Genomic DNA, 17,446 nt, shown 5'->3' on the forward strand with positions numbered 1-17,446 from the left:
GCCTCCAGTCCTCTTCCCCTTTTTAAATCCACCTCTTTGGCCATCCTTTTGGTTATCAATTATATTATTCACTTAGGTAGACACAAAATGCTGGAGTAACTCAGTGGGTCAGGCAGCATCTCTAGAGAGCAGGAATGGGTGACGTTTCGGGTTGAGACCCTTCTTCAGACTGCTTTCACAGCCACTTTTGATTTAAACCAGCATCTGCCATTCTTTCCTACACATATTACTCACTTAGATTCCTCAGATTTGTATTAATAAATTTCCTGTACCATAACATCTGAGAAGAACTTTTTTCACACATATTTTCATGTTAAACACCTATACGAATGGTAGATTATGCTTTTGTTGTTTATGGCTTAGGCACAGATCAGTCTTCACAGTTGGCAGGCATAGAATTATGAAGGTCAGGCTGATGTCCTAGTCATGTTTATGCCTTCTTAAGTCTATCTTCCATTCTGTCATTATTCCATGTGCTGTTAGCTTGGGACAGATTGTCTTCCAGGATAAAGGTTGATAATAAATCGGGTAAATTCGTATGAACATTGGGGGGGTTATACACATTGGAATGAACATCATCATTTTATTTTTTAATTTGACAGCTACAGGGAAGGTGATGACTTGATCCTGCTTAATTCTGCTGAAAAATATTTTAAGCTCTACCCTTCTTAGACTTGTGCGGCTCCCTCCATCCTTTAGATTTTCTGCCTCAAAACCTTATTTTGCTCTCTCTAGAGCTCTTGTGCCTTTGAATTAACTGTGATTAATTGAAAGCCTCCATTTGAAATAGCAATGCACTTAGTACAATTTTCCAATCACAATGAAATAGTTTCTCAACAAGTTCATGATTTATATATTTTATTTTCATATAGAGTGCAGAGCTTCAAGATAGTGATAATGTGGATTTAATGACAGTTTTATGTTCTACACTGAATGGGCAGTGCAAGCAGGCATTGAGGCTGACTACAACCTTCTGTTGCAAAGATTTGTTGCTTTCACAGCTTCTTTAGTTGACCACGGGGTCACATTTGTTGACCACGGTGGGTCAGTTTATGATTAATTAAAATTAATTGGGCTAAACTCCCAAAGCTTTCACGTACACCTGTTGGCAGAGCAAGAATGACTTGGTTCCCTCGAGTACCATAACATCTGAGAAGAACTTTTTTCACACAGAGAGTGGTGAATCTCTGGAACTCTCTGCCACAGAGGGTAGTTGAGGCCAGTTCATTGGCTATATTTAAGAGGGAGTTAGATGTGGCCCTTGTGGCTAAAGGGATCAGGGGGTATGGAGAGAAGGCAGGTACGGGATACTGAGTTGGATGATCAGCCATGATCATATTGAATGGCGGTGCGGGCTCGAAGGGCCGAATGGCCTACTCCTGCACCTAATTTCTATGTTTCTATGTTTCTATCTGTTTTAGTCAATGCTCCGTTCAGTTTACAAGTGCATTCAGATTCCGATTCTGTTGTCATACCAGAGTAGAGGTCCTACCAACAGCAATATTGCTTGCGACTGGGAAGTGGATGGGGCTGGAGTGAGTGAATGAAGGTGGTAGCTGCAGCATTCTGTATGTACTTGTTACAGTGGGGGGTCTACAAGTGGCATTGTGATTTTCCAAGAATGAAAACAAAAAATGCTGGAAATACATAATAGGTCAAACAGTATGGGCAGAGAAACAGTTTCAATTTAGTCTGAAGAAGGGTCTTGACCCAAACGTTGCCTATCCTTCGCTCCATAGATGCTGCCTCACCTGCTGAGTTTCTCCAGCTTTGTCTACCTTCAATTTATACTGTTAACTTTTATTTCTTTCTTCACAGATGCCTGTCGAGTGTTTTTAGAATTTTCTGCTTTTATATCAGTTTTCCAGGAACTGAAAATTCTATTCCATATTTCAGATGTATAAGAGATGATATGCACTTTAGACTTTTCTTTAGACTCTGGAGATACAGCATGGCGGCAGCCCCTTTGGCCCACCGAGTCCTTACCAACCATCTGTCATCCCGTACACGAGCACTATCCTACACATTAGGGAGAGTTTTTACAATTCTACCAAAGCCAATTAACCCAGAAAACACCCAGAAAAAGCCCACATGGTCACAGGGAGAACGTACAAACTCCGTACAGAGAGCACCTGTAGTCAGGATTGAACCCAGGTCTCTGGTGCGGTAAGGCAACAACTCTGTGTAGGAAAGAACTGCAGATGCTGGTTTAAATTGACACAAAATGCTGGAGTAACTCAACGGGACAGGCAGCATGTCTGGAGAGAAGGAATGGGTGATGTTTCTGGTTGAGACCCTTCTTCAGACAAGGCACCAACTCTTCTGCTGTGCCACTGTACTGCCCTTTTGAAAGCTAGAGTGGTTGCGTTTTCAAGTGTACAAGTTTGCCAATGGGAAGGTCCAACTTTGTGGTGTTATTTACAGAAAACATTATAGCAAGATTAAATTTACAGGAGTCCACCTGATCCCTACCCAATTGCATTCAACTGTAAATGCCTCAAATGCAATTAGAGATTTGATTTAGGTGTTGTACTGCAGACCCCCTCATAACAGACATTTAGGTGACACCTGTTACAAAAGGAAATGGTAACAGTTCTCCCTAACTATTCTATAAAAACTATTTTTAAACATCAATACTAAAATATTTTTCTGCCTGCCTACTTTCAGGAGAAATGTATATGCTTGTTAAAATTGTCGATGTCAATTCATGGAATATGTGTAAAAATTACTATTTTAGTTGCATATTTTTATTGCTTCTTAATGCTCTTCCCTCTACTGAGCATGGTAGTTTATGCCGTTCTACAATTCCATGGCACCTCAGGAGAGTAGTCCGTGAACCTCAATAGCAGGTGTCAAATTCTACTGTGTGACACAAGCTAACCTAAATCTATGAACATGTTTGTGGTATTTGTAGCAGGAGGCAACTGGTTAGGGATTAGAAGTAGTTAATTTCATACTACTATAATGAGGCTATATTGCTGTAAACTAACTAGACACAAGATGTCTACAGACAGAATCTGACTATTCTATTGGCAATCCTATACACTCAAAGGAATAAAACAAACAAAGTTATTTATGTAGTATATTTTCTGAATTGTCACAGTTGTAAATTGCTTTAAGGTTCCCAGAGTAGGCAAAGAACCCTTTATTGATACAAATTGAAACATAATAGCCAATTTATAATAATCGCATCAATTAATTGAAATGAGATAGATAATCAGGAAATCTATTTTAAATGGCACTGATTTGATGGGTGAACATCTGATAGCTTAAACCCAGGGTGACCATGGTATAGGTTGTAAACAAGGTTATCTGGCCAATGTGTGAATGTGAATAGTTAGAGACTGAGAACATAGACAGAACACACAGATAAAGGAATAGAGACATCTTCATCCCACATCCTCCCTGCTGCTCAGCTTATTTTCTCTCCTTCTCAGCTTTGCGAAAATATCTTAGACCTGAAATGTTAATGCTATTCATCTTACTGCACATGATCCTGATGTGATCAGATTTCTTCCTAAACTGGTCATCTGACTCACTGCGCCCATCGTGAAGATCCTGTTTTCAGTTGGGTGCTTCATGCATGAATTCTCAGAGGTGTTCAGACAGGAACATTATTAATGAATGTTTGAACATCATTCCTGCAAAATGTACTCATGCAAGTGTGGCCTGTGAATGGGGTATTTAGCAGGGACTTAATTAAGCAGGGCCCAATTTGTGAAGTTTGAGCATCCGGAACTGGGAACCAACTGAACCTCAATGTGGCTTCTCTTCAAGCACCCCCACCCCACTTCATAATTACACCTCAACCACCTCCCTCCAACCTCTTCACAATTCCAAACATGAGCAAGAAGCTGATCCTGTTCGGCACTTCCCCAATGCCCTGCCCCAATCAGAGATATCCTCACAACAATTCTCTACCTCAAATGATGGCTTGAAACTAAACCAGCAGAAACATGTGCAAATAGGGGCAAAAGAGGAGATATTCTTACAGCCTTCAGAATACCAAACCAGAGATGGAAAACATGAACATTTACTTTTAATATTCTTAATTTTGGATATTAAAATAAACTAACAGACCATTTTGCAAATATGACCCAACTTTGGGTTGAGGCAGAAAGCATGACACCAATGATGGGACAAAGAGTTGGGGAAAATAAGAGTAAGAATCAGAGAACTAATGTGTAGGCTGAAGGAGGCTGTAGAGATATGGAAGATTGAGGACATAAAGGGATTTAAACTGATGGATAATAATTAACGGTGAAAGTTCTTACTCAAAATAAAGTAGATGGAATTGTAGAATCTTGCCTTATCAGGATATCTATAATGCTTCTGACAAGAAACATTATAAGAGTGGCTAGCTTTAAACATCATATCCGTTGATATGGAGAGTTCAGATAAAACTCAATAACAATTAAAGCTACTCTTTAAATGCATCCCAAAATAAAACATCAATTACTGGGTTCAAGTTCTGGATGTGCTATTTCACTCTCCCACTATCACTTCAATGTTTATTTTCATATTCCCGGGAAACAGATATAATGGGCTGGTTGCCTCCACTATTACCATTGAGAATAGATGAGAGGGGTGGAGCTAGCTATGCATTTTCAGGAGGTGAACATCACTAGCAAAGCATTTTATTTACTTGTATGTATTTATTTATTGGCAGTGTTTAGGGTGGCATTGTGCTGTAGCAATTAGTGCTACTTCACAATTCCAGGGACCTGGTTCTGAGCTGACCTTCACTGCTTGGTGGAGCTTGTGTGTTCTCCATGGGTCTCCGAGTGCTCTGGTTTCTTCATCCCAAAGATGTGCCGCTGGATTAAATAGCCATTGAACATTAGTTACAGTGTATGTATGCGGCAAAAAAACAAAATTTGAGAATTGGTGGCATGTTAAGAGAGAATAAATCACAGGTAAATTAGGAGAGGAAGAATGGGATTGCTTCGCTGGGCGCTGGGATGAATCCGATGGGATGCCTATCCGAGTGGGGGGGCTGAATCGCAGCGGCCTCTGCAGTCCGTCTGCTTTTTTGTTATTTTTTGTCCCATAGTTTTTAAGCTTAACTTTTAAAATTTTTTCCCCTAAACCCGAAGGTTGTCGTTGGGGGACGTGGAGCGGAACAGGAACGTCTTCCTTGCGGAGAACCTGACGAATGCAACTGTGCGCGCTGCTTCCGGAGATTCGGAACAAAGAGTAGGGAGAACCGCTTTTTGGGGTCCGCAAAACGAGTAGCGGGGTCGAGGTGACCTGGAGTGGGGGCTACAGGCGTGGCTTAAGACTTTCAGCGCCCGCCGGGGGGACCATGGCCGCGGGACAATTGTTATCGCCCGCCGGGGGCTCTGGGCACTTTGACTCGCATCGGGGGGAGAGGGAAGTGTAGGGGAGAGCACGTTTTTTTTGATCACAGCGAGGTTTGCGCTATGATAGTAATCTTGGCAGATGTTACTGCAGAAACAACATTCACAGCCTTAAGGTTGTATAAATTATCACTTTAATTGTATAAGGCTTAATTATTACTTGTGAGCATTCTTCTTTTTTTTTATTAGGGACAGTACACACTGGTACAGTGCAACCGGCACATCTAAGTTTTTACAAATATTTATGTTTTGTTCAAATATTTACAATTTTTTATATTATGAAAAGGTAACTAAAGTTTTTTAAAAAATGTATTCATTACTTTGGTAGTCTAGGGGTCTTTTCTATGTGCTTTCTAGAGCTATCTATTCACCTCACTTTTTCCCCTCTCTTGTTCTCTCTCTCTTCTTTTCTTTCATTTTCAGGTTATAAGTAGGTATGTTGCAAAGCCTACCTGAAGCGTCGCTGAAAATCTGTCCCAGCCCGTGTGTGCGATTTTGGCGCCGTTTAGAGGGGGGCGGGTTTAAAACGCGATTTTCCCTAGGCTGTTCAAATCGAGGATGTTCAGCCTAGTTAATTATTAATGAAAAATCGCTGGAAGATTCCGTCGCTTTAGCTATTATTACTTTTAAGGGCTTTATCTAATTGTTATAGTAGTTTAAAAATGAACCTCTAAACCCCCGACCGCCGGCAACCGGCCGGATCTCATACAGGGGACAACAGAAGGTAGGCTGTTTATTTTTACATTAAAAAGGGCTTCTTAAGATCCCTTTATACAAAGTTTAAAGTTGCGAGTAGCTAATTTTGGGCCCATTATATCCCGCAGTATTTTTCTGGGCATTTGAGGGCACAAATCTAGCGCAATGTGAACATTCTAAACCAGCGCGTTCACAGGATCCCACTAGAAAGCTGATTTAAATGGACTTTAATTTACAGCAATTGAACACTAAATTCCTTCCATTTGGCCTATAAATGAATGTCAATGAGATTTAAAAATCATGTTTTATTGTGAATTATTTGTGAATATTATTTGGACACTTAGGCTATTTAAAAATGTTAATCAATTATTAAGAAATGGATAGATGTTTAGATCTAATAATTGAAGTTTGAAATTAGCTACAATTGGGTAACTAACTAATTACATGCTTTAATTTCAGGTTATCCATGTAAGATTGTTTTATATTTGTTTCAGAATGCTTCAATCTATGATAACTGAAAATTTCATTCAGTTCTCTTAATTTTTAAGAAAGTTATGGGCTTTTGATTGTCCTCAATCACAGCTTTTTTGTTATGTCCATAGAAAATCAATAGGGAACAAGATGCTAATTTCCGAGTATGAAAATGGCCATAACGTTTTAAATACTTGAGATATGAAAGTGAATTAGGTGTCAAATTAAACATCTTTTTATGCCTTATCTGATGGGATAGATTGCAGACTTGATTTTTAAAATCTCCAAATTTTGTAACATTGCTATTATAAGGTTAAAAATGAAGCTGTAAAATAATAGTATAATTTTAGATGACGAATGTTTTATCTTTGTACAATTGCTTTTAATAAAAATATATATTTTTAAATTAAAAAAAATGTATTTATTAAATTAGGTGGCCAAGGCCTTAAACAGCTTACAGAGCAATGATCTGCTGTAGACAGCAATGGTGGAAACGCTATGTGTGCTGGCACTGCTTGGCACTGAACTGAAATTCTCAAACTACCTGTGATTTGAAGTCACATTCTATAAACCTTTGCCTCAGGTCTCTGGATTTCTAATCCAGCAACATAATTAGTTCACTGATGGATCGCTTCCTGAAGTTATCACATCCAACCACAAAAAAAAAATCGAAGCTCAAAGATAAAACAGCAAATGTATCTCTAAAGTAAAGGTTGATGGAAAAACAATCTTCCTCTAATCATTGTACAGTGAAAGAATGTATGATAGCATCTTATGGGATGTATAAACAGATCTGTCATATATAAGGAAATGACATTAATATGGACACTAATACAGTGACTAGATATGGAGCACAATTACCACAAATGGTGGTTGACTGTTCTATCCAACGCAACTTCCATGACCTCATCTGCCAAAATCCAAATCCTGGAATTCTTTCCTGACCTTTACATCTTTCTTGCTTTAAGATTTTCTCCAAAACCTAACTCTGTTACCTCTCCATGTATCTCCATGCTGCATGAGAGGCACCATAATCATGTTATTGCCTGCAATTTTGACTTTAGAAATGAGATTGCATGAATGTGTTTGACTAAATGGTCTAATTCACTGCTGCACATTTAATATACTGTAATCATATGCAATGGAAGCAGCCCAAAAGTCCAAGAAGACCTCAACAAAAATTACAATTTTTCTGCCTGAAGATGTGACAGTGGGGACACATGAAAATTTACTAAACACAAGTGTGGGCTGGTTACCTATTTGTAGGTCTGACAAAATCTTAGAGAGTCCCTAACCAAGATGGTATGAATTAAAAGAGAAATTAGCGATACAAATGTGCAGAAGCAGCATTTACTGGCAACCCGAGCGCTAAAGGCCCTGTGGACCCCGGCTGCCTGTCACACAGTAAAATTACTCTGTATTTCTCAGTCCTCTTGCGTTGATCCTTATTGATCCTTGCGCTGAACCTGAAGTTATTCCTCCACCCAACTGGCTGCTGCACTGTCAGCATAATTCCAGGATGCATCATGTAAATGCGGTATCTGCAGTGTTTCAAGCAGAGTTATGGCAGCTGGGTTCCCCCTCTGGGAATTATTTTGCTATCCAAAAAATAAAATGGGGCCAGCATAACGGGTCAAATGGTCTTGTTCTCTCTTGCATAATTCTATAACTACAGCCTTTTTCTGCTTTTTTCCCACACAAAGATTCAAATATCTGCCGGCTCCATTATCAGCATTATAACCAATCAGTGAAATGACAAGTTTGTCCATAATTACACCCCTGAATTTCTGTGGATCTCCAACTGTTGAAGTGGACCCTCGGTGACCTCAGCCAGAGTTCTGTAGGAGACTGGGAGAAGCATACATGCCACAGACAAAGACATAATTATTCAACACAACAACCTCTCAGTTGCTGCACTGCCGAAAACATAAAAGAACATTTCTCCCCCAATACAATTGTAAGTGCACTTCAAGAGGGTATTTGCTGATAAGAACTCCTAACTGTAGCCGAGGGAATGTATGGAAGAAAGTTGTTTTGTGAGCACTTCTAAAGAGATTGATGGTAATTAGACTACTTTCCCATGGTACATGAGGATGTGCTTGATTCCCCAGGCCTTCTTGGCCCAGTTGCTCATTGCCTCTTGCAAAAATCCCCGAGTCTCCTTAATGGCATGTTTAAAAAAAAAGTAAGATCAATGACAGTTGATCGTTTTCACGTGCAGTAGGAGGTGGAATCTTTCTATTCTGAGGAAAACTCTGGAGATAAAATCCCAGAAGAAGATTGTGCTTCTGAATCAAAAAATGATCTCCTAAGTTTCCGGGTTTAAATAAAGGAAGAAGCTGCCATTACTCGCCCTCAATGTAAGTGTCTAATTTAATATGCACCAGCGGATTCACAGCTAGTTGAATACCGCCCAGACGAAGAAAGATGATCCCCTTTCATTTCCTGAGATTAAGGTGAAGCACATGCAGAGTTCCTAGACACGGTTTCCTTTCCAGCTGACATATGGTGTCATCTGTCAGGCCTGGCAGCTGCTTGTGGGTTAGATGCTATAAATTGGCTTTACAAGAAACAGTCAAAAATATGCTTCCTTAGTAAGGGATCATGTGTTAAGTGTGTAAACCAGGATGGCAGGAGAGCATTCAGCACTTAATGTTTACACACTCACATATCAGCACTGAAAAGAAACCTACCCATATACTAATCTAATGTTAAAGCACACTCCTTCAATAAAGATGAAGGAAAGTTGGAACAAAAATTCTCATTAGAATTTACTTCCTCCTAACTCATTAAATACAGACTAAGAGGAAAATAACTTCTCACTACATTTTGGACTGAAGCACTGTTTTTGCCAGAAGTACGAGGGTGCACAACCTTTTATCCGAAAGCCTTGGGACCAGACACTTTTCGTAATTCAGAATTTGTCGGCCTTCGGAATGGAAATTCTTTAGCGTAGATTTTAATGGCTGGCTCAGTGGTAGAGTGCTCGGCTCATATCCGCAAGGTCGCGTGTTTGCGCCTTGATCCCGGCAGTTACGCGGTCGCGAGTTTGAGTCTTCAATGTCGTTTTTTCTTGCAGAATAAATGTCTGTATGAAATGCAATGTGTTGAATGAATTCCTGAATTTGTAAATGTGCCCGCAGCATTGAATCACCTCTCGCACTCATGTCACCCTAGCGGGGCTACATGCCCTTAGGCGGCCTAGCTCGGGGATTCTTGAATCCCCGAGCTAGGTCGCGAGTTTGTGCCTCGATCCTGGCAGTTACTCGGTCGCGGGTTTGAGTCTTCAATGTAGTTTTTTCTTGCATAAATGTTTGTATGAAATGCAGTGTAGGAGAGGTGTACTGACTGTGTGGGCAGAACTTTGGAAGTGATTGCCCACCAGTCTAAAAAGCCGCTGTGTCTCCCTGTCCCTGGGATAGCAGGGGGCGATCAAACAGCACAATACCCCCCTCCCCCTCTAACTCCAGAGGAATCCTCTCCCCAATGGGCCGCTACGGCGACAAGTGGCAGTTTGCCCACAGCCCGAGCTGCGCCACCCCAAGAACAAGACGTACCTTGCAGACCATCAGCTTCTGCCCCTACGTGTTCCTCTGGAGTTGGAGCGGGGCTGGGCTGGAGTTGCTGCTGGCTGTGGGTCTCTGGGATCTCCGTGCTTGCAGTGGGCCTGGGGGTCGGTGTCCCGTTGGTCCTGACGTCTCCGGCCACCCCCCTGGACTGGAGCTGAGACTGGGAACTGTACCGCCCTTGCCCCCTCCCTCTGCAACTGCAAACAACCCCACTCTCCTGCAAGGGCGGTACAGTTCCCGGAGGATAACAGGTGGCCGGAGACGTCAGGACCAACAGGAACCCGCTCCCCGATGGGCCCCTATGACGCCCCGAGCTGCGCCCCGTCATCCGCAACCCAGGTTCCTCTGTAGTTGGAGTGGGGCTGGGCTGGGCTGCTGCAGGCTGTGGGTCTCTGGGTTCTCCGTGCTTGCGGCGGGCCTGGTGGTCGATGTCCAATTGGTCCTGACGTCTCCGATGACTGGCACTGTATGCTGGCATTGCCGACGTGAAGACAGTGCAAAGCCCCCGCGCCGGTGCAATGAGCGGGGAGCTGGAGAGGGGAGGCAAGGGGTCACACACATGGCCGGGAAGCAGAGGGGTGTAGGTGGGGTGAAACTGAAGGGAGCGACAATCTGCTGCCGCCTGCCCGCTGAGTTAAAAAGTTCCCACGCAAGCCTCACGATACACTGTGTATCGTGTCTACCGTGGGAGCTTTTTAACTCAGCGGACAGGCAGCAGCATATTGTCAATTATTAACCCTCCCGCGCAATATACCCTCACCTTTTCTTTTATGAATGGGGATTTAGTTCCCCTTTCTTCGAGGACCGACCGGAGGTTCCGCTGTCACCTATGCGGGCCGCCCTCGGTGAACGTTTTCAAGGACCTTTCTTCAAGGACCGAAAAAATGTCCACTATTCGGAGGTTTTCGTTATTTGGATCGTCGGATAAAAGGTTGTGCACCTGTAGTAGTATTAGTTTCTGCATCACATGGTTGCTGGTCACTTTCCCCAACCTGGGAGCCTGATGTACCTCTGTAGCTCCCGGAGGTTTCTGCCCTCCTCCAAATATGACCTCTGGGATGTTACCAAAGGGACACTGATCTATCAAGCCATTGTCCATGGCTTGGTCAAATTACTGGGTTTTGAGGAGCCTCTTATTGGAAGAGCAAGTTGGAGAAGCTCAGGGCGGATTCTCGAGCGTATGACCCAGACAGTAGAAAGCATGATCGCCACTAAAAGAATGATAATAGAGTGATACAATGCGGAAACAGGCCCTTCGGCCCAACTTGCCCACATGTCACATCTACCCTAGTCCCACCTGCCTTTGTTTGGTCCATATCCCTCCAAACCTGTCCTATCCATGTACCTGTCTAACTGTTTCTTAAACGTTGGGATAGTCCCTGCCTCAACTACCTCCTCTGGCAGCTTGTTCCACCACCCTTTATGTAAAAAAGCTACCCCTCAGATTCATATTAAATCTTTTCCCCTTCACCTTCAACCTATGTCCTCTGGTCCTCGATTCCCCTACGCTGGGCAAGAGACTCTGTGCATCTACCCGATCTATTCCTCTCATGATTTTATACACCTCTATAAGATCACCTCTCATCATCCTGCGCTCCAAGGAATAGAGACCTAGCCTACTCAACCTCTCCCTACAGCTGGCAACACTTCTGGCAACATCCTCGTAAATCTTCTCTGAACCCTTTCAAGCTTAACAATATCTATGCGGACTCACTAATGTCTTATACAACTGCAACATGACCTCCCAACCTCTATACTCAATACTCTGACTGATGAAGGCCAATGTGCCAAGAAGCCCTTTTGACCACCTTATCTACCTGTGACTTGACCTTCAAGAAACCATGCACCTGCACTCCTAGATCCCTCTGCTCTACATCACTCCCTAGAGGCTTACCGTTCACTGTGTAGGTCCTGCCCTTGTTAGATGTCCTAAAATGCAACACCTCACATAATCGTATGACAGTGCATATGAATAGATGAATCTAACCGCTATTAAAAATAAATAAAGCAGCTAAAGGGATATAGCTACAAGGTGAGAGAGAGAAAGATGGATGGAGATATTCGGGGCAAGCTTTTTTTTTTTTAAAACACAGTGAGTGGTAGGGGCTTGGAATTCCTTGCCAGGTTTGGTGGTGGAGGCAGGTACAAAAGTAGTGTTTGAGGTTTTTTTGAAATGCACATGGAAGAGCAAGGAATAGAGGGATAGCGATCATATGCAGGGAGATGAGATCAGTGCAGCTAGGCATCCTGTTCAGTACAAACATTGTGGACCAAAGAGTCCATTCCTGTGCTGTATTGTTCTATGTTCTATAAACACTTTTTTTTTTAAATACTTGGGTCTGAAAATTCACTCACTTCAACATTTCTTCAAGCTATTTCCACACCCCACCTAAAATGATCAACCCCTCAGAACCTTTTCCAACTCCCATTAATGACCTCTCCCCAACAATATCCTTCCCCACTCATCTCTCCCGCTCACTTCCAACTACAATCTACTGGCCAGCATACTTGGTTCAAAATCTCCACTCTGTGCAATGAGGAGCAGTTGCCCAGGGACAGTCTTCATAGATATTTCCATGTGTAGGAGTTATTCTATTGCACAAACACTTGTGCTTTGTGGTCTGGACACTTAGTCAGACTGTCCAAAGATATGATCAGCTTGCATTCTCCAAGGTCCTTTCACACACTCTGTTCTCACAAAGGGATCGCCATTTGTGAGGACCCTTGTTACTTCACTGATATTGCTGTTTTTTTAATGTCACTTTGCATAGGTATTGTTTGCATGCCGAAACAAATTAGTTCAACCATGTAATTTGTAGAACTGATCTGGCCTTATTTCTCATAAAATCACAAAAGTGAGATGGACAGGGTCCCAGGATCAAAAATAAATAAAAAGCCAAATAAAGCCTTTTTTTCAGGGGCACAACTAACACAAAATTATACAATAAACCAAAGGAAGTTCGCTAAATTGTAAATAACATGACCATTCCCCATTCTTGCAGTGCTCAATGTTTGCATAAAACGTGTAGGGAGTTGTGGACTGTTCATTCAATCTCCAGAATCACCTTGATGGGGAAAAAGGTAGCCAACGTGGCAACTTCAATGTGTACGCCAAGTCCAATTCTCAGGATTCCCTACCCACAAAACGATCCAAAGTTAAGCAAAGTCTTATCACAACATAACATATTATTCTCACCCATATCTAAAAAACCTGTGATTTTAAAGGATCCAAAACACTAGCTCAATTGCAAATGATAAAATTGGACAGCAAATTCCAGAAAGGACGCACACAGATACCAGAAGCCACTGCCTGGGCTGTTCTGTGTCTCCAGTTATTATTGATATTAATAACTCACTGGGGAAATACAGTGAAGCAAAAGTACTGATGCACTGGATTCCCACTGAATAGCTCAGAAAATACTTGAACTTGTTCTGTCAAACAAACCTGAATTTTTAAATGGTACTACGACAGAATAACATATCATGAAGCAAAAAAAATGTTCGGAATCTGAAATAAAAACAATAAATGCTAGAAATATTCAGCAGATCAGGAAGCAGATATGGAGAGCAAGAACGATTTAGAGGAGAGAGCAAAAAAGTAATATGCGAGAACATATTCAATTGCAGGAAATCTGAGCATTTTATTTTATTCTTTTTAACTCATTCATCTCCTGTTCTATTAATAATTTCACCAGATCATCTATGGCCAACTAGCCTTTACACTCTCAACACCAATGTCATTAGTTTGTCATCAGAATGTATTTCACATACATTTCCCACCATTCTCAGAAACACAAATGAAACGTACTTAATTTCTCACTTTCTACATTTCTGATGAAAGGGCATCAACCTGAACAGTTAGAAACAAGAAACTGCAAAGCTGATTAATAGACAAAAAGTACACAAAGTGCTGGAGTAACTCAGCAGGTCAGCCAGCATCTCTGGAGAACATGGATAGGTGACGTTTTGGGTTAAGAACTTCAAAATGTTAACTTTGTTTCTCTCTTCACAGGTGATGCCTAACCTGCTGTTGTTCTAGCATTTTGTGTCTTTTTTTCCCCCAAAGATATCCTCACTGGCACAGAATCCTTCACAATTATTGGCCAGAGATATATGGCACAGAAACAGGAACTTTAAACCTCCGAGTCCACATTTACCATCACCCACTCCCCCCATTTGCACCAGATTCCACTTGTTGTTGCATCTAAAAGAATGATTATCCTTGTTTTTAATCTGTCTTTATCTGTTCTACTCAATCTTTTTTTGAACCCTTATTTTATTCATCTGATTTGACACCAAATTCAGTTCTTACTCATCCTGGTTCAGACTTCATGCCTTCGTGCCATTGCTCAATCTGATAAACTTAAGAAATGGCTCATTATATGCCTTGTTCACACATGTCCCAGATATTCTGTGGAGCAGACTGCACCAAAATTAATTTCTAAACAAACCATTTTCAGTTAAAATGCAATATAAAAAGCCTGAAATGTAGGTGTCATGAATAAACAATACCATCCAGGCACCACTGAAAAGAATCTAGCCAATTATTTCAAACAAGTACAAAATTAAAAGACTTAAATAAATGTAGTGCCTACTGTGTTTGTCTGATTGGCAATTTCCTTCCCATTCTGATAAGTTGTAAACCTTGTGTGTTTTTGCTTCTTTCCGATGAGCGTGTCAATGAAAATCTCTGCACCAGATCGAACCCTGCAATATAAACCATTATTAATTTCCAATCAATTAATTGGGTGGATGAGATAAACATAGTGTTACTCATTTATCTCAAAAATGTTACAATAGACAATAGGTGCAGGAGTAGGCTATTCGGCCCTTCGAGCCAGCACCGCCATTCAATGTGATCCCGGCTGATCATCCCCAATCAGTACCCCGTTCCTGCCTTCTCCCCATATCCCCCAACTCCGCTATCTTTAAGAGCCCTATCTAGCTCTCTCTTGAAAGTATCCAGAGAACTGGCCACAATCACTCTCTGAGGCAGAGAAATCCACAGACTCACCACTCCCTGTGAGAAAAGGTGTTTCCTCATCTCCGTTCTAAATGGCTTACCCCTTATTCTTAAACTGTAGCCCCTGGTTCTGGACTCCCCCAGTTGATTCATAAAGGCATAGTCATACGGTACAAAACAAGCCCTTCAGTCCATCATGTCCTTGGTGACCATTAGATACTAGCACTTGATCTATATACTAGCACTTGTGCTTGCCTGGATACTTCAAAGTTTTAGAAGATAATTGCTTTCTCCATCGTCTAATGCAATGCATTGCAATTTCAACTATCCTCTGGATGAAATAAATTCTTCTTCAGATCCCCTCTTAATCTCTTACCCCTTATCTTAAATGCTCCTAATTAAAAAGGTGTCAGGGGTTGTGGGGCAAAGACACGAGATTGGGGTTGAGAGGGAGAGATAGATTGGCCATGGTTGAATGGCCCAATTCTGCTCCTAGAACTTATGAACATATCCTAAGGCAACATAATGTGGAATATTTTCTGCAATCTGCATCCTTCCTAACATTTCAGGATGTGTAAATCAGAGCTAGTCCATATTGAACAACACTTAAAAAAAAACATTGAAAAGGCAAGGGCGCATAATATTATGAATGGTGGACTTCAATGTCTATCAACAACAATAGCATCATAGCACCACAATTGACAGTGCTGGCTGAGCTTAGAAGGACTGATCGGCCAGATTGGATTTATGTTAGATGGTGAATGAACTAAACTATGGAATAAACCTGTTTGACCTTGTCATTACAAAAATACCTACCTGTGGCAGTTACAGTTATCTGTGAAAGCAGCAGTAGAGGGGACCACAACACAGTCCCTGTGGGGACAACGTTTGCTGCCACATACTGCAAAGATTATGGAACAGATCACCACACAGCTGTACAAATGAAGAGCTGCACTCCAGAAATACATTCAAGCATGAATTTTAAGTAACAAGTAACATTAATGTTATGCAAGTGTCGAACAATGCCCTATCCTTGGCATTCAACAGTATTAGGATTGGTGAGTCCCCACCATCAAGAACCAGACAATTATTCAACTGAACCAGTCACATAAACACAATGGAGGCATAAGAGACTGCAGGAAAAGTATTAAAGGAAAAGGAAACAGGCCCATCAGCCCAACATGTCCACGCTGAACAAGATGCTCCATTTAATCTGGAATCTGTTACAAAAAAAGAGCTGCTGGAGGAACTTTGGGGATAAAGTTAGCATCTATGATGCCCAAATCCACTGAGTTCCTATAGCATCTCTCCTGTTTCGCAACATAAATACGAGTATAAGAGGAGGTCAGAAGCAGGGTCGAGAACCAGAAGATAAAGGCTTAAGATGAATGGAGAAAGAATCTGAGGGGGTAACTTTTTCCACTCAAAGAGTGTTGGATGTATCCCAAATCGAGCTACCGGAGGAGGTAGTGGAGGCAGGGATTATTGCAATGTTTAAGAAACAATTAGACAGGTCCATGGAGAGACAGGTTTGGAGGGATATGGGCCAATGCAGGCAGGTGGGACTAGTGTAGATGTGGCATGTGGGTCAGTGTTGGCAAGTTTGGTCAAAGGGCCCTTTTCCACACTGTATGACTGAAATAAAAAATTCACTGTAAAAATGATCTTCCCTTCAAAAAGTCTGGCTTTATTGTTGGTTCTATTAATCTTGCAATTTTACATTGCAGTGATATCGTGTAGCCTTTAGGGTCCCAGATAAATGGGTGTCCAGCTAAAGCTATATTACTTTAAGTCAAGAGACGTGTGCTGTTACCTGGAAATTTGACATTATGGTCGCAGCTAAAAGCGCAGCATGCACAGAGTGTATGGAAAGGACTTTGGCGAGATAAAGATGACAATGGCAGAATTAAATAAATTAAGCAAATATTTGAAGGAAAATACAGCAGGGCATGTGACCTCATGTACTTGTAATATCTGGTAGCTGATGGAAACTTGGCATAATGAGGACTGCAACTGAAAATTGTGTATGTGCTAAGAGGTACTTTGGCTCCGAGTTACGAGATGGAATCTGGGATTTGGAATTGATACTGTAGAATTTGTCAGTCAAGATGTGGAACAGTGGACATGAATGAAGCAGGCAAGGGGATCCGGAGGTAGGTTTGCAAGAGCAACACCTGTAATGGTTGTTGGCAGGCACATACAACCCATGTGGATGAGAGCGGTGATTTTAGGCAGGTCACATGAACTGACTTGTACACGCTAGAATTTAGAAGAATGAGGGGATGGTCTTATAGAAACTTACAAAATTCTTAAGGGGTTGGACAGGCTAGATGCAGGAAGATTGTTTCCGATGTTGGGGAAGTCCAGGACAAGGGGTCACAGTTTAA

At 41.7% G+C, this 17,446-nt stretch overlaps 1 protein-coding gene across 1 annotated transcript in view; it reads right to left on the reverse strand.

Annotated features, from left to right (window-relative positions):
- The window catches only part of LOC129696925 (collagen alpha-1(XIX) chain-like), a 320,031-nt gene that overhangs the window by 268,771 nt on the left and 33,814 nt on the right, over positions 1 to 17,446 (reverse strand). Inside the window, exon 4 of the mRNA XM_055635036.1 lies at positions 14,692 to 14,803. Within this exon, the coding sequence (XP_055491011.1) occupies positions 14,692 to 14,803 (112 nt within the window). The remainder of the gene's footprint in view (positions 1 to 14,691; positions 14,804 to 17,446) is intronic.

The sequence above is a fragment of the Leucoraja erinacea genome, chromosome 5 (assembly GCF_028641065.1).
Source record: "Leucoraja erinacea ecotype New England chromosome 5, Leri_hhj_1, whole genome shotgun sequence".
NCBI lineage: Eukaryota > Metazoa > Chordata > Chondrichthyes > Rajiformes > Rajidae > Leucoraja > Leucoraja erinaceus.